At 44.6% G+C, this 18,124-nt stretch overlaps 1 protein-coding gene and 2 pseudogenes across 3 annotated transcripts in view; all 3 read left to right on the top strand.

Annotated features, from left to right (window-relative positions):
• LOC311167673 (HLA class I histocompatibility antigen, A alpha chain-like) overlaps positions 1–1,301 on the top strand; it is a gene marked incomplete at its 5' end in the record, with an annotated part of 30,032 nt that extends 28,731 nt beyond the window's left edge. Inside the window, 4 exons of the mRNA XM_084228732.1 lie at positions 220–509; positions 626–731; positions 987–1,019; positions 1,142–1,301. Of these exons, the coding sequence (XP_084084858.1) occupies positions 220–509; positions 626–731; positions 987–1,019; positions 1,142–1,185 (473 nt within the window). The 3' untranslated portion in view covers positions 1,186–1,301. The remainder of the gene's footprint in view (positions 1–219; positions 510–625; positions 732–986; positions 1,020–1,141) is intronic.
• Positions 1–18,124, top strand: part of LOC311188332 (class I histocompatibility antigen, Gogo-OKO alpha chain-like) — a 700,214-nt pseudogene that overhangs the window by 357,784 nt on the left and 324,306 nt on the right. The gene's annotated exons all lie outside the window — the stretch shown is intronic.
• LOC311186118 (mitochondrial carrier homolog 2-like) lies at positions 17,329–17,856 on the top strand (annotated as a pseudogene). The gene has a single exon. The product of its transcript is annotated as a mitochondrial carrier homolog 2-like (transcript).

Genomic DNA, 18,124 nt, shown 5'->3' on the forward strand with positions numbered 1-18,124 from the left:
ACTCCCTCTGCTTCATCGTACCCTGGGTTTTCGTCCTCATTCTAGAACTTTCTAAGGAATAGGAGAATCTCATAGATTCCCCCAGATTAGCCTGTTTTTTACATTTTATGCTTCTTGCTGCCACACCAGTTGTCTTGTCCATTGTGAGGATGGTCTCATGAGGATTCTTCAGTGTCCATGGAGGAAACACAAGGTGAGTTTTCTGATTTACCACCTCAGATCCCCCAAAGACACACATGACCCACCACCCCTCCAGTGACCATGAGGTCATCCTGAGGTGCTGGGCCCTGGACTTCTACCCTGCGGACATCACCCTGACCTGGCAGCGAGATGGGGAGGACCTGACCCAGGAGATGGAGCTGGTGGAGACCAGGCCTGGGGGAGATGGAACCTTCCAGAAGTGGGCGGCTGTGGTGGTGCCTTCTGGAGAGGAGCAGAGATACACGTGTCACGTGCAGCATGAAGGCCTGCTGGAGCCCCAAGTCCTGAGATGGGGTAAGGAGGAGGATGTGGGCACAGAGGCTGTTCTCAGGGCCATCAGGGCACTTCTGGAGCCCTTCAGAGGGCCAGGATAAGGTCTGGGGCTCAGGGTATAATCTTCCCTTCCCTTCCAGTGCCTCCTCAGTCCTCCATCCCTACCACGGGCATCTTTGCTGGCCTGGTTCTCCTTGGAGCTGTGCTCACTGGAACTGCGGTGGCTGCAGCTGTGATGTGGAGGAAGAAACGCTCAGGTAGGGAAGGGACTGGGGGCTTTCAAGTTCCAGGGAGAACTTGCCCTACCTGGTTAATGGGAAGTACGATCCACACATATGTGTGGTACCGAGAGGGTATTTGGTCCCCCTCACCTCCTTTCTTCATTTTTCCCAGTCCTGACCTGGGTCTTTACTCACAGTTCTGGAAACTTCCCTGTTCTGCAGGATTAAAAGATTCCTTTAGGTCTCCTGACCTGACCACACCCTAGTCTCACATGATGTTTCTTCACACAGGAGGAAAAGGAGGAAGCTACACTCAGGCTGCAGGTAAGTGTGGTTTGATCCCTGAGCACCTGGGGACAGTGTAAATGGACTCCATGGGAGAGTCACCATCATCACTCCCTCCTATGGTCTCATTTCTGACCAGGTTCTGTTTTGTTCTCAACCAGGCAGCAGCAGTGCCCAGGGCTCTGATGTATCTCTCAGCCCCTAAGGATCTTTTACAATGAACCTGTTGAGTCTCCTGTTGTGCACACCCTGGACAGAAGGATGATGGTGTCACTGTTGTTCTTAACTGTGATATTGAGCATTTGATCATATTTTTACTTTTCTATGACTAAAGTTGCTGTTTGTAAGGAAATTTTGTACATTTTTACAGATGAGTTGCCATTCATTTATTACACTATTTTGTCCTTATTAAAATTGGGTTATTTCTTTCTGATCATTGAGTTTTAGGCATTATTTGTAGATACCATCCTTTATCAGATTCGTGATTTGCAAATGTTTCTCCCCACTCTGTGACCTGAACTCCTTTACTGTTGGGAAAATAAACACTATTGCCCAGACAGGAGCATGGATATATATATATATATATATATATATATATATATATATATATATATATGAGAAAAGATAAATTGCTAACTGTTTTTGAGCAGACACTGGCTGCCTGGGGTCTTGGGGGTGGAGTGGAATGACTTATGCGTATCCTTGAGTGTTATTTAAATGTCCTTGTATGAGCATGAAATATGCTTTCTAAAGTAAATTACACTTTATTCCTCGATTTATAAAACTGTTCACACATCATGTCCAAATCATGTGTTAAGACCAGACTGACACGTGGATTACATGTGATGGACCTGCATGTCACAGTCACAAAGTCATGGTTTCTCTCAGGGTTCACTCTGGTGTTGTCCATTCTCGGGGTGCTGGACAAATGTATAATGACCTGTGTCCACCATGAGAATATCATGCAGAGTATTTTCACTGCCCATAGTGTCTTCTGTGCTCCAAGGAAGCAAAAGCAAAAAGAAACCAATGGAATCACATCAGACTAAAAAGCTTCTACATAGTGAAGGAAACTATCATTAAAATGATAAGACAATATCAAATCGGAGAAACTATTTGCACATCATCAATCCAACAAGGAGTTAATCTCCAAAATCTACAAAGAACTCCAAAACAAGAAAACAACTCAAAACAGGGGCAGAGGAGCTAAATAGGTACTTTTTCTAAAGAAGACACACATGTGGCCAATAGGTAGATGGATAAATGTTTGCCATGTGCTGTCAGGAAAATGCCAATTGAAATCATAATGAGTTACCACCTCACACTGTGAGAATGATCCACTGAAGGGTGTGGAGGAAAAGGAACTCTGGCACATGGTGGGAATGATGTCTGGTCCTGTTAGTGGGCAGAATGAGGGGTTCCCTGGACCCTAAAAACTGTACACTCTACAAGGGATCTGCCATCAGCTGCATAAAAAGAAAACATACTCTAAAGTATAAGACCTTCAACAGAAAAGAACTTTAATGCAATTAGTATAAAATAGAGAATCAGTGTGCAATAGAGCGAGAGAAGAGAAAGAATATAATTAGAATAGTTAACCAAGTGAAGCACCCAATGTTACCCGTCTCCTCAATGGTAAATGCCCAGAGAAACAGGCTTGGCCCAAAGTAGGCACACTGGGGCCCAAAAGCCTGCCACAAGGCTAAGGCACCCACTGGTAGAGACCCATGGGACAGGGGCAGGAGGGGCCAGGCAAGTCTGGAAGGAAAAGAACAAAATCAAAATCCACATCAAGATAACAGCAGCCATTGTCAGCTTCCCCATGGGTCTCTCATTCACATTTTTGTCTCTTTCACTTGTCTCTTTCCATGTCCCCAACTCCCTGGAACAAGTCCAAGTGAGAAGCAAGTGTGGTTTCTTCTTCACATGTCTCTCTTCTTCATGCACCTCCTCTAGCCTCCTTTCCTCGTCTTACTCCACGTCTTCTTCCTCTTCCTTAGCTTCTCATCCCTGATCAGCTCCACCTTTCCTTGGGCGGGGCAGTAACCTGGAACCTCTGTTTTCTATGGATAGCACATTGGTCCTGCCCCTATATAAAAAAAAATTAAAATGAAGTTTCCTCAAAATAGACCTGTCACATGGTCAAGCATCCCATTCCGTAGTATTTATCCAAAGAAGGTAAAAACACTAATTCCAAGGAATATGCGCCTCCTCTGGTCACTGCAACACTGTCTACTATAACCAAGCGATGAAGACAACCTAAGTGCCCAATGGCAGATGAGGGGATAAAGAATGCAAGCTATATACACAATGGAATACTACTCGCCTGTGAAAAAGATGAAATATTGTATTTGCAACAACATGGATAGTTGTGTATGGGATTGTGCTAAGTGAAATAAGTTTGATGGGGAAAGTTAAATACTGGATGATTTCATATTTGGAATATAAAGAAACAAAGCAGGGACAGATGAAACTAAACCAAAACATACTCTCTATATATATGACTGCAGAATGGAAGCCATGGGCTGGGGGTAAGAGTAGGAAACAGTCGGAAGAGGGCCCAATGGACTATGGTTAAGACTGTGCGTGCCCTTAGGGTGGGTGTGATGTGGTAACAAACATCTGAAGAGGTGTGACCCTTGCCTCTGAACACATGCAGTATTGTAAACCAATGCTAACCTCAGGTGAATAATACAATGAAGGTAAAAAGAAAAAAAAGTAAATTGTCTCCTCCATCAGTCACTGACCTCAGGACTTTGCCTTCGCCTCCTCACTGTCATGCAGGCTGAGGGGCTGGTTTCCCATAAGGTCAGAGGCAAGAGGTGCAGGGACTCCTGGAGCTGCTCAGACCCCGCTGAGTAGAGACACTGCAGAGAGGGCGGCTTTGAGGGGACCAGAGACAGAGGGTCAGAGTAACGCCAGTGCTAAATGAGGGTCTGGTTCCCAAGGAGAGGGGAGTGTGTGTGTGTTTGTGCGTGTGTGTAACAGGAATGACAGGATACACAACATAAGATGATGGGAAGTCAATTAACATCAAGCCCCAGAATAAATTAATTCAAATTGCACACAGAGTAGAGAGTGTCAAAACAACACCTCAGTAAATACAGGTCCATGCAGAAGCAGCTTCTAAGCAGGACTGAAAAAGCATTGGACCTGAAGAAGAGGAGGAGGTTTAGAAATATCTCATGGTTGCCTTGAGGTGTAAAGAGCTGGGCAGGACCACTCCCCCCACCGTGGCCCCCGCTAAGATGTGGTGGCATCTTCACCCTTGACAGCTCCCTCCCCCAACCCCAATGTTCATCTCCTTTGGAGTCACCTGTATATGTACATATATGTACACGTGTAATCCCAGCTGCTTCTTAATTTCCCACCTGTGTGGGGCATTTAGGTTGTTTCCATAGCTTGGTTACTGTAAATAGTGCTTCAGTGGTGACGGGAGTGCAGGTCCCTTTACCGGAGAGTATCCTCTGTGAGGAGATCCTCAGTGTAGAATTTCTGGGTCCAATGGCAGAACCACATTTACTCTTTAAGAAACCTCAGTACTGTTTCCAGAAGGGCTGGCTCAGTCTTTATCCAAAAACTGTGCAGGACTGTCCCCTTTTTCCACATCCTTGCCAGCACTTGAGTTTCTGGTCTTTTGGATATGGGCCGTTCTCACAGGTGTGAAGGTTTAAAGCAGGGGATCATAAAGCCACACAATGTGGGCAAAAAGAAATCCTGTAACACTCAGGCCCACACAAGGCTGTCTAATACCCTGAAAGAAAATAATGATGAAGAAATTCAGGTGAATTCCCTCAGTGTTAACAATATCAATGGTCCACTGCATTCTCAAGATGTCCTCCTGAAAGCATCCCCATAATCTTGTCCCAGCCTCTCTGCCACAAACCCCAACCCCCCCAGCAGTCTTCGAGGGTCTCACCTTTAGGGGCTGAGATACATTTCAGAGCACTGGGACTGTGGCTGCTGGGGGAGAACACAACAAACCTTGGTCAGAGATAAGACCACGGGAGGAACAGATGAGAGTGACTCCCCCACGGGCTCCATCTACACTGTTCCCAGGGGCTCAGGGATCCAACCCTTGAACACACTTACTTGCAGCCTGAGTGTAGCTTCCTCCTTGTCCTCCTATGGGAAGAAGCATCATGTCAGGCGAGGGAGGAGTCAGGTCAGAAGCCTATGGGAATCTTCTAATCCTGGACCACAAGGAAGTTTCCAGAACTGTGAGTGAAAACCCAGGTCAGGACTGGGAAAAAAAAGAAAGGAGGTGAGGGGGGACTGGACCAAATGCCCTCTGGGCAACACACATGTGTGGATGGTACTTCCCAATAACCACGTAGGGCAACTTCTCCCTGAGACATGAAAGCCCCCAGTGGACAAGATCCCCTCACTCCCTTCCCTACCTGAGCACGTCTTCTAGCCCCTCACACATGAAGCCACCTTGTGTCCAATGAGCACACCTCCAAAGAGAACCAAGCCGGAAATGAGGATGACAGCAAGGATGGAGAACTGAGGAGAGCGAACTGGAAGGGAGGAGAAGGCCAGACCCTGAACCTGAGGCCTCAATCTGACCCGCTGAAGGTCTCCAGAAGGGCTTCTGATGACCCTGAGTCAGCTGTGTGCCCACATCCCACTCCTTATCCCATCTCAGGACTTGGGGTGCTATCAGCCCCTCATGCTGCACATGGCATGTGTATTTCTTCTCCTCTCCAGAAGGCACCTCCACAGCAGCCCATTTCTGGTAGTTTCCACCTCCCCACCCCCAGCCTGGTGTTCACCAGCTCCATTTCCTGGGGTCATGTCCTCCCCATCTAGCCCTTTGTCTAATTTCTCTATATCCATATCTAAGTGATACATTTGTTTCTCTCCGTTAGGCTTATTTCAATTAGCTCCATCCGTGTTGCCCCAGATGGCATTAGTTTATGTTCCTTGATGAGCAGTATTCTATTATCTGTGTACCACCCCTTCCACAGCTTGGCAATTATAAACAGTGCTGCAGTGATCATGGGGGTGTAGGTTTCCTTTGAAGTAATGTAACATCCTCTGGGTATGCTGGCACCTGCCGCCCTAAGGGAAGCTGGAGTCCCTGAGAGCCCCTGCTTACTCTGCACAGGAGGTTCCAGGAGGTTAGTAGTTCTGCAAACAGAACTTCTTCCCCAAATGAACTCCTGTTCCCTGAGGACATGCTGACTTGTGGCATGATCCCTACTAATTAGAAAAACTTGTTCCAGCAGTAACTAATTCATGTGTATAAGCATAAACACAATTGCACGCTGTTTCCTTGTCCCTTTGTTCATATCTTTAATAAGAGCTCAGGCTGGGGGAGAGGCAGAGCCACTCTAGAGGGCTCTCCCCAGCCTCCCCCCTGCTGCTAATTCATTTAGACTTCGAATCCAGTTCATAGCTGAGAACTTCTCATGGGCCGTCTGAGGCAGGGTAGATACCTTGGAATGGGACTGCTGGGTCCTATGGCAGATGCTCAGTTAATTTTCTAAGAAACCTGGACACTTTTTTCCATCAGGGATGAACCAGTCTATATTCCCCAAATCAGTGCAGGGCCGTCCCTTGTCTCCATGTCCTACCAGCTCTTGTTAGGTCTGGTCTTTTAGATATGGGCCCTTCTCACAGGTGTGAAGTAGTTTCTCATTGTATTTTAAATCAGGGATCTTGAATGGATCAAGAAGATGGGGTACACTTCAGTCCCATGAGAATGCCCACATTAAAAATGAAAAACAAAACAAAACAAAACAAAACAAAAAAACCCCAGAAACAACAAATGCTGGAGAGGATGTGGAGAAAAAGGAACTCTCCTGCACTGCTGGTGGAAATGCACACTGGTCCTACCATTATTCAGAGCTGTGAGGAGGACCCTCAAATTACTATAAATGGATCTATCTAATGATCCGCAATTCCATTCCTAGGAATCTACCCAAAGGACACAAAAACAGTAATTCAAAAGGAAAACTGCACTGCTATGTTTATTTCAGCAATATTTACAGTAGCCAAGATATGGAAACAAACCCAATGCCCCCAAATCAACAAATGAGTCAAAAGGTTTTGGTATATTTAGGCAATAGAATATTACTAAGTGATGAAAGAAGACAAACTCATCAAATTTGCAGCAACGTGGAAGGAGCTAGAAGGAATTAAGCTCAGTGAAATAAGTCAGAAGGAAAAAGAAAAATAACAGGTGGCTTCACATATAGGAGGAATATAGGGGAAACAAATAAGATGTAGGGGAAAAATAATAACAGTACAAAGCACAACAAAGCAAAACAAAACAAAACAAAACAAAACAAAAAAACAGATAATTATAAACCAGAGACATCCTGTAGGGGAGCCTGAGGGAGAGGGATGGGAAGGAGGGAGGGAGGAGCACAGGGAGCTGTGGGGATGGTGCACAGCTGCATTGGTGGAGGAACTTCTATGGGGTCTATACCTGAGGAGGAAAAAACAAACAAACATTGTTTAAAAAGGAACAATGATGTAAAATATATATAAATTAATTAATTTTAAAAATAAAAGAACTTTTACAGTTAAAAAAAAAGTCTGACCTCCAATCCTGGTAACAAACACAGTAACAATGCTTGTCTGTCTGTGCTCCCCTCCAGTGTGGCCATGAATACAAGGAGATTTATCCTGTCACTATAGTGGGGAGGGAGGTGGGGAACCAGCCTGGGTTTATCTGAGATCCTCTCCCTGCTGCACATGGAGGGTTACCCTGGGGTAACATTACATCTTCCAAGAGCTGATGGACCCTGCCCCATCTCTCCCTCCCTTCCTGCACCTTCCATGAAGGCTCAGCTCAGTTACCTGTGTGACCTGGGCTAATCCTGTCCCTGGGCCAGGCCAGTAGGGCACACACACTGTGTGACTCCCTCCAGCTCTGGTCTAGAGAGAAAGTAGCTGTAGCCCACGGAGGCAGTGACCCCTGGGAAACAGGGGGTGCCAGGGTAGACCTCCCTGACTCTGAGGCCTGTGTATTTTCTACAGTGACGCCAAAGAAGAAGAGCTTGAAGTGAACATTGGGGGTTGGGAAGGGAGCTGTCAGGTGCAACCACATCCTGGTAGGGTCCTCGAGGGGGTCCTACCCAGCTCCTTCAGCTCAGTCCAACCACAACATATTTCTAAACTTCCTTCTATTCTGAGACCCAGTTCTTCTTCACGTCCTGCTCAAAGACAGCTTCTTCATGGAACTGTACTGATTGAGGTGTTGTGCTGACATTCTCCCTCTCTGTGAGATTTGAATTTATTTATGCTGGGACTTGATGTATAATTCTCCCCTATTTTCTTATCTTGTGTGCCCTGTGTCTCCTGTTACACACACACACACACACACACACACACACGCACATACACACTCGCCTCCCCTAGAGAACCAGACCCTCACTCAGCACTGGGGTTACTCTGACCCTCTGTCTCTGGTCTCCTCGGAGCCGCCCTCTCTGCAGTGTCTCTACTCAGCCGGATCTGAGCAGCCCCAGGAGTCCCTGCATCTCCTGCCTCTGCCCTTGTGGGAAACCAGGCCCTCACCCTGCATGACAGTGAGGAGGCGAAGGCAAAGTCCTGAGGTCAGTGATGGATGGAAAAGACAATTTTTCTTTTGCTCAAGATAGTTTCTCCCCCCAGCCATGATTGTATTATTTCTACTGAGGTAACATAGGTTTACATACTGTATGTGTGCAGAGGCACAGGGTCACACCTCTTCAAGTGTTTGTTACCACTTCACACCCACCTAAGGGCACCCACAGTCCTCACCACCGTCACTGGGCCCTCTTCCCACTTTGTTTCCTACATCACACCCTCTCCCTCCCCTCCCACATAGCCTCATATTTCTAGAGTAAGTTTTGGTTTAGTCTCATCTGTCCCTGCTTGGTTACGTTATATTCCACTGAGTGACATCACTCAGTAGTTGACTTTCTCATTCTAACTTATTTCACTTAGCATAATCCCCTCCACATCTGTCAATGTTGCTGCAAATATAACTTTTCACAGCTGAGTAGTATTTCATTGTGTCTGTCTACCACCTCTTCTTAACCCACTCATCTGTCGTTGGGCACTGAGGTGTTTCCATAGTTTGTTATTGTGCACAGGCTGCAGTGAGCACAGGAGGTGCATATCCTTTGGAATTAGTGCTTTTACCTTGGGATATATAGCAAGGAATGGAATACTTGACCATATGAAAGGTGTATTTTGGATATTTTGGGAAACCTTCCTTTTTTTTTTTTTTGCCTAAGGGCAGGACTGTAACAGTGTGATATCCATAGTAAAAGGAGGTTCTGTTACCAGGCAGGGTGAGGGACCCAGGACTCCCAAACCTGCCCACGCTAAATGGGTTCTGCCATCAGCCACATGAAAACAAAACACACTCTAGTGCATAAGACATTTAATGGGAAGGGACTTTAATACAATCACTGTGTAAGAAAGAGAATGAAGGGGGCCTCCCCGGTGGCGCAGCGGTTGAGCGCTGGGTTGCGAAGCTGCGCGCGGCCTCTGCGGTGCCGGTTCGATCCCCGGCTGCTCCCCGGCCACCAGGGGAGGGTCCCACATGGCGTGCAGACCTCTCCTGCCGCCCGCTGCTCCCCTCAGCAGTGTACTTCGGTCCTTCTGCCTGCTCTGCTCCCCGCTCTGGCTCTGGTGAATTCTCTCACCCTCCCGCGCTTCTGACTGTACCCAGTGCATGTATAAACAAAACAAACAAACAAACCAGCAAACAAATAAATAAAGCATGCCTCTATAAAAAAAAAAAAAAAGAAAGAGAATGAAGGGAGAGAGTAGAGAATATGTTTCCCAATCAAGCACCCAAAGTTACCCATCCCCTTGTGGGTCACCTCAGCCAAACAGTTTGATCCAAAACAGGGACACTGAGGCCCCAAAACCTGTCAAAAGTCTAAGGTACCTTCTTGTGGGGACCTATAGGAAAGGGGCAGAAAGAGCCAGACAAATCTGGATGGAAAAGCGCAAAATCAAAATCAAGATAAATGTTGCCACTGTAATCTCCCCACAGGTCTCTCACTCACATCTATTCCCAGTGTCTCCTCCCATGTCCCCCAAGTCCAAGGCTGAGAAGCAATCACAGCTTCTTCACCTGTTCCCAGCTTTGCTGCTGTTAGAGCCTGGGGGAAGGTGAAGACCTGGAACTGGGATTTATTTAGTTAATTAATTAATTAATTAATTTACTCTAATGCATAAGGTCTTCAATAGAAGAGGACTTCAATACACTTAGTGTTTAATAAAGAGAACGAAAGACTATAGTTAAAGTAGTTTCTAAATGAAACACCCAAAGTTACCATTCCATTGCATGTAAATGTCCAGCCAAACAGGGTTGGCCCAGAGCAGGACCGCTGAGGCCTGAGAGCTTACAACAAGACTAAGGCACCTTCTGGTGGAGACCCAGAGGAGAGGGGCAGAAGCGGCCAGGCAAGTCTGAAAGGAAAAGAGCAAAATAAAAATGATACAGGGCAAGAGAGACACTAAAGCTGTCCCAGGACACTGCCCAAATAGTTTACCAATCTGAGTTCCTCCCCCGTGCACAAAATTACAAGACCACTCAGCCTCAGAGGACAACAATAATGGGGTTTATTTAAAAACCAGGGAAAAACATAGAGTTCCTGAGACCACAAATGGCCGTTTACCTCACCTGAAGCAGTGTCCAGTGTTTTAAAGTCCTAAACACAAATGTTCCCAAGTAGCATCTTCCTGCCACTGAGGGCCTGGAGCACGTGGCCACCAGACTATAGGCCGGGATGCAACTCACGAAGACAGCAGAAGACACAACAGGAGATGCTCAACGGAGCTGCCGAGATGCCCCAGCACAGCACCAGACAAGCGACACTCAAAATAGCTGCTGCAGCCGAAAGGCCTGACAAATGGCCACACTGAAATCTTAGAGAGGCTCCCAGGTCCAGGTCTCGCCTTCCCTGCCAGGCTGTGACAGCAGCAAAACGGGGAACAGTTTCAGTCACTCAGCTACTTGCAAAGCCTCCGAACATTTCCTCTCTGAGGTTGGCTGCAGAAAACACAAATAAATGGACATATATACCTTTTCCTTTTAAAAAAGAACAAATTGCAAAATTTACAGTACCTGAATTCAAAATTTACTAATGCTGCATTAATCGGGACAGTGTGATCCTGGCCTAAGTCCTGACAGGCATCAACAGAACAGATTAGAGTGTCCGGAAATAGATACACTTGGGCAATCACTTAATTTTTAACAAACAGCAAAGTAATGCATTGGGGTCAAGGAAAACCTTTTCAATGAAAGGTACGGGAACAATCAGATATTCAACTGGAAAGTTTATTTAAAAGGAACCTGAATATTCTTCAGCATTGCTCTCATCCAGCACCACACTCTCTGTTACCCTTTTCTAGTGATGCATTAGTAATGTATCACTACTGATTCGTGTCAGCAATCAAGACAGTGTTTCCACTATTCCAGTGCTATTCCTCCTACAGGGATAGCACCTTCTCTTTATTAAAAAAAAAACTTTTTAAATTATTAAAATAGCAGTAGTCATTAATAACAGTTCCAGTATTAAAGAAAAAGTGCATTGTCCATTATCATACAACTCAGGAATCACTGAAATTGAGATGATGTTTTTAAGCTTCTACAAATGATATCATAAAATTTGTATAATGCCTTTTTTACCTAATACTATTTTGCATGTGCTTCTCTTTTTTGTGATTTCTTGAAATTTTACTATTTTTGTTTGAATGTAATGTGACCATTCCATTTCAACTTATGACATTTGTATGTCATTTTTACAACATTTTGTTTCCCAAAGAAATAAATTTTAACTGCAAGCTATATCCAAATTGCATATCTAATAAACATCTATTTCTAGAGTATCGAACAAACTCATGACTCTTCTATGGAAATTGCCCATTTCACAATCCTCTATCAAAAACGTAATTTGACTGTTGAGCAAGCAAGGAAGCAAGGGTGGAGAAAATTTATTTTTTTGTTATGTTACACATATTTTGTGTACTTTGTATACTTTGTTTTAACACTGACCACTAGGAAATTTAGGGTAGGTTTCAAAACTGAGCATTTCAAAATTATATTCAAGCATCCTGTTCCAAGAAAAACCACAGAAGCAGTCTCCAGGCAGTCAAATGGATGACAGGTACGATGGTCCAAGGCCACTGCTGACTGTTGAAGTTCAGGCAATATGAACTAACTGACCAGCTATGGTCTCATCCAGGAATTTCAACATTATGTACAGGAGTAAAGTGGGCCACTTCATGTGCCTTCCACTGTAGCCCACTTTGTGAAGTGAAGACCAGAAAGAGGCAAACATCAGGGAGAAAGAAGACAGGAGGAAATGCAAAAAGGAGAAGCAGATTTGGACCAAGAGCACTTCCTTCCTAGAATCTATCAGCTTCGTTGGGTTTCACTACCTTCCAGAACTCCAGCGCATTCCTGCCTTTAAACTCTGTGAAACTTCTCAATCATTGCAATACCCAGCTCCCAACCTACTTTATGTCAAATCAAGTTTCTGTTAAAGGGGCCCATATAATACAAAATGAATATGACTTGTGGGAGATTTTCTCTCATCAGCAACCAACCCTCCTCATGTTTAGCATATTCTTTGACTTTGCCCTTGGAGAGATTTTGTCCTTCAACCTAAGGGTCCCTGTGAGCTATAAACTTAGTGTTTCCAGCTCACATACTGAGGTGCTGATAGAATTACCCAGGTCAGAGATCTGCTTTCCTGAAGTCTCAGTGTCAAATTCGTATGCATATTTTCCTGGCTTGAGAAAATAGCTTATCAGAATGCATAAGATTCAATAATCAGTGACTCCTTCAAGTAGCTTAATTCTAGTCCCTTTCTAATCTTGGAAATGAAATCAAATTTAATTTGCTCTATTATTGTTCCCATTGTAGCCAATAATTGTAATACTCTGAGAAGGAAGCATTTGTTGATTTTTGAATGTCAATCTGTTTTCAAAATTTTTGTTGGGTGAAACATAAATTTACATGGCATATTTTCAGTGACTACAAGAAGAATCATATTCACTAACAATGTTAAAATATTTTAGTATTACCAGTGCAATTTTTATTGGTCCATATAGCTGAACGGTATGTCCAGAAAGACAATAAAATCATAAAGATATGTCTAAAATTAACACAACTCTAAAATATCCTGATATGAATTTTTCTCTCATATGACCAAGAAAATTATCTTTTCAATTCATTTGGCAATTCTGTCTACTTTGTATGAGATATTTTTAACTTTAAACAAGTTTATTGATATATTAGATTTTAGACAATTGATTTCTCTATACTTCTGTAAAACACCCACTCTTAAACTATTGTGAACATTTATTAAAAGAAGTAACCCGGGCCTCTCTGATGGTGCAAGGGGTTAAGCACCGCGCTACGAAGCAGTTTGCAGCCTCTGCAGCATGAGTTTGTCCCCGCCAGCCAGAGAGCAACCCACATGGCACAGCAGACCTCTCCTGACTTGCCTGCTGCTCCCCTCGGCAATACCCAAATTGTACTTTGGTCAATCTGCCTGTTCTGTTCCCCACTCTGTCTCTGGTTAATCCTCTCACCACCACCGCCCCCGCCCCCCCCTCCCCCCTGCGTCTCTGGCCTGTACCCCAGCTCTTATATGCCTAAATAAATGAATCTTTTAAAAAAGAACAAGTAACTCAAGCAAATACTGTTCGTTAAATATTTAGCACTCTTCCAGATGCTGTGAATGATTTAGGGAAAAAAAAAGATAAGATGTGTTCTTTGCCCTCCTTTACCTGGTAAAGTAGCTGGGGAATCTATAAAGCAATAGTGATAAAACAGGACAATATAGAGTGATGTGTGTGCTGATTTTCTTTTTTAAGTTATGAGATGAGGAGACAGAAACAAACTGAAAAAGAAAACAGAAGCGAAGAATAATACATGAAGAAAAGTACACCTTTCACTTCTGGCAACTTTTCTCTTCTTCCCTTTTTGGGGCGCCACTGGAATGAATCCAAGCTGAAGTGGTTAGAGAGAAGGGGTGGGATTTGATTTGGGGACTGAAGGTATACTTAGAACTTGAAGGGAAAAATGACTAAAGGCAACCTAAGTCAACATAATTATGTTGGCCGGTTCCTTGTAATACTTGAAAGAAATCATTTACACACACACACACACACACACAATCTATAGGACTATTTGTATGGACAACTCTAATACATCTACCCTTTCATTTTTAGCTAAACTGCTATGTACAGTTGGGCATCAGAGCCGCCCTCTTTTCCACCACTATTTCTGTATCTGTCCCATGCTGGGGACAGGGCGGGGCTCTGTGTTTAATGGTCGTTTTCATTAACCTCATGGTTCTCCTGTTCTCAGTCTCCTCTCAGTTCTCTTTTCTGAAACTACATTTCTTCGCTCCTGTTTTAAACTCTTCCTCTGCACCCCAGCATTCTCCCTACACTGTCATCTAAAGAAACATAAGGTGCTGATGGTGCAAGAAAAGCAGCAACTCTCTGGGAACGCGGGTTTTAGGGCATCGTCATCCATCTTCCCGTCACAGGGACCTTCTCACTGGCCATTTCTCTTCTCAGGTCCTGTCTGTCCCCATCATGCTTAACTTCCCTCTATTTTTAAATCTTGCTCCCAATTTCTTCACTCTTACAGGAGCCCCACTTTGCCGACCTGTCTCCCCAAAAGGGTTGGGTGGGCTTCTCTCCACACGCCCAGGGAGGGTCTCCTCCAGGGATGTCACCAGCGAGGAGACCCTGTGCCTAAGGAAGCTGCTACTGTTGCTTCAATAGTGCAGAATATTTTAAATTAAGAGTCCTGAGGACTTAGGAGCTTTTTGTCCTTTTCCCTTTTCCTGAGAAAAGACGTAATCATGGTCCCACCTTTTAGATCCCACAAGAATGTTTCAGTAGTTTGGAGGGAACCAAACTGGTCACGTGTACAGTGACCATGTCTGCTCCCCCGAGAATCTCACCTTTACTCTCAGAGAGAAGCTGAGTCACCCCCTTCTTATCTGCCCGTCCTGGAACATCTCTCCCCCTCTCTCCAGATGCCTCAGGGCCCTAAACACAAAGTAAACATCACAGGTTCACACCATTATTCTTTAGAATTCATAAGCATGTAATTCCCCACACACATGCTTTTAAATTTTGGTCTGTTCGCCCACGAATCTGTCTGTTGTGGATTTGCTCATCCATTGAGTCTTAGAAGAACCCTGATGGGGTGGGGGGAATTCTCCTTTGCCCCAACACAACTCCATCATCTGGAGAAAGCCTCATTTCTCTTACCTTAGTGGGTAAAAATTTATCTCCTTTGACTAAACCTCTATCATCAAAAGTTATAACTTTAGGGCCTCCCCGGTGGCGCAGCGGCTGAGCGCAGGGTTGTGAAGTTGCCCGCGGCCTCTGCGGCGCAGGTTCGATCCCCGGCTGCTCCCCGGCCAACTGAGGAGGGTCCCGCATGGCGCGCAGACCTCTCCTGCCGCCCGCTGCTCCCCTCAGCAGTGTACTTCGGTCCTTCTGCCTGCTCTGCTCCCCGCTCTGGCTCTGGTGAATTCTCTCACCCTCCCACGCTTCTGACTGTACCCAGTGCATGTATAAACAACAAAAAAAAAAACCAACCAAACAAATAAATAAATAAAACATGCCTCTATAAAAAATATATTAAAAATAGTTATCACTTTAATTAATAATAAAAAGATGTGAAATTTAATGAGATCGTTTAAATACGGGTTTTGGCTATTATTTTATAGAGGACCAGTGAGATGACAGTAATTTATTCTAGAGTTTTTAAGATACTCTGTGCCAGGTATGGCCATAGGTGCTAGCGAGAAACCAATGAACAATCAGGCAGTGCCTGCTCCCATGGAGGACAGTGGGAGACCCTAATGTTTGCCTATTGTAAAAACCATTCACCGTTCTCTTTTTTTTATGAAAAGATTTTAATTTTCTTTGGAGTCAATATGCCCATGTTTTTCCAAAGTCACATTTCCCAGTTCCCTCTGTACCTATGACAGACCACATGACATTATTTTTTTTTTAAAGATTTATTTATTTATTTATACAAGCACTGGGTACAGTCAGAAGCGCGGGAGGGTGAGAGAATTCACCAGAGCCAGAGCGGGGAGCAGAGCAGGCAGAAGGAGCGAAGTAGACTGCTGAGGGGAGCAGCGGGCGGCAGGAGAGGTCTGCGCGCCATGCGGGACCCTCCTCCATTGGCTGGGGAGAAGCCGGGGATCGAACCGGCGCTGCAGAGGCCACGGGCAGCTTCGCAGCCCAGCGCTCAACCGCTGCGCCACCGGGGAGGCTCACACATGACATTATTTTGACTAATGAAATATAGGTGAAAAATAATATTTTGAGTTAGCATACGTCAATTTTTTTTTTAAGGGGAATTAGTGAGGGGGCAATGAGTGTGGACCTCGGGGCGTGGAGTGTTCCAGACAGAAGATGAGTGATTGCAAGCGTCCTGGGAGGGACCATGTCTGGAGGGCCCCAGGGAGAGCCAGAATGGTGGTGCTGCTGGAATGCAGGTGTCGGGAAAGAAAATAATCTTTGTCCATCCTGGTAAAGATTTATGGGCGCACCATACAATAAAATTATAGAGCAATCAAACAATTCCCTTCTGTTAAATCTTTTGTCACACGCTCCTTCACTGCAAAGTTTAAGAACTGAGCAATTTTCAGTTGCTACCCTTTTGTCTGGAAGAAGGTCATACACATGGAATGATGCAATAGGCAACCTTTTGAGATAGACTTTGTTTCCCCTCTGCATATCACCTTAAGCTCTGTCTGGGTTGTTGAGTGCATCAGTAGGTTTTTATCTATTTACTATTGAGTAGTATTGGATGGTTTGTACATATTTTTCATCCATTTACACATCGAAGGATATTGGGTTGTTTCCAGTTTTTGGTGCTTGTGAATAAATCTACCATAAGCTTTCTATTATCAAGCCCATTCCATGATATTTTAATTTAAGTTATTGCATTTTTTGATGTACATTTAAATATCCTATGTTTTTTAATAGCGGTTTTAGGTTCATACCATCCTATCCCAGCCGCTCATGTACGTGAAGGTGCTCATCCAGGTGGGATATGAGCCTCTGCCTCCAACAATAGGCCGAAATATTTTTGGGCGGCAAGTATGTCAGCTTCCTGGGCTCTTTTGTTATGCTCAGCACATTGCGAGCATCGATGGGAAGCATGGGTTGTTCACAGGCTTAACACCAAGACTGTGTTCAGGAGTCCTTGGAACTGTGGTCCATGGTAAAGTTTTACAGCATTACCAGGAGTGTGATAAGAATGAGGAGTTAGGACCTGGAAATGCACAGAAAGAAGTTTCATTTTGCTTTGACGGAGTTATCAAGGAGACAACTTCGAGAGATGATGGCCCGTTCTGCTGCTGCCCTCATCACACACCCTTCCATGTGATCACTCTGAGATCTATGGTACAATTTATTGGCAGAGAATCCAAGTACTGTGGACTTTGTGACTCCATTGCAACCATCTATCGGGAAGAGGGCATCCTAGGATTTTTTGCAGGTCTTATTTCTCGCCTTCTAGGTGACATCATTTCTTTGTGACTCTGTAACTCACTGGCTTACCCCGTCAATACCTATGCACTGGACAGTGGGGTTTCCACCCTGAATGAAATGAAAAGTTATTCCCAAGCTGTCACAGGATTTTTTGCCAGTATGTTGACCTATCCCTTTGTGCTTGTCTCTAATCTTATGGCTCTCAACAACTGTGGGCTTGCTGTTCAGTGCCCTCCTTACTCCCCAATATATAATTCTTGGATAGGTTGCTGGTGTATGCTACAAAAAGAGGGAAATATGAGCCGAGGAAATAGCTTGTTTTTCCGGAAAGTCCCCTTTGGGAAGACATTGTTGTGACCTGAGAATGTTAATTTGAAGATGTGGGACAGGGACAGTGATGTTACTATAGTCCCAGATGCACAGAATTATGGGAGAGAATGTTGATTTATATACAGTGTGGCGTGCTTTTTTAATAATCATTTAATCTTGGGAAAATGGAGGTGTTTGGTGTCTGTCTTTTGTGTTCTTTATCCCAATGTAGCATAATTTACCACTGGTACTTTCCCTTGGGTCATTCTGAAATGGACATTTTTGCTCCAGACTCTATTTAACTTAAGCGAAAAAAAAAAGTTACGTTTTCCTAA

This window comes from Talpa europaea, assembly GCF_964194135.1.
Source record: "Talpa europaea genome assembly, chromosome: 2".
In the NCBI taxonomy this organism is placed as follows: domain Eukaryota; kingdom Metazoa; phylum Chordata; class Mammalia; order Eulipotyphla; family Talpidae; genus Talpa; species Talpa europaea.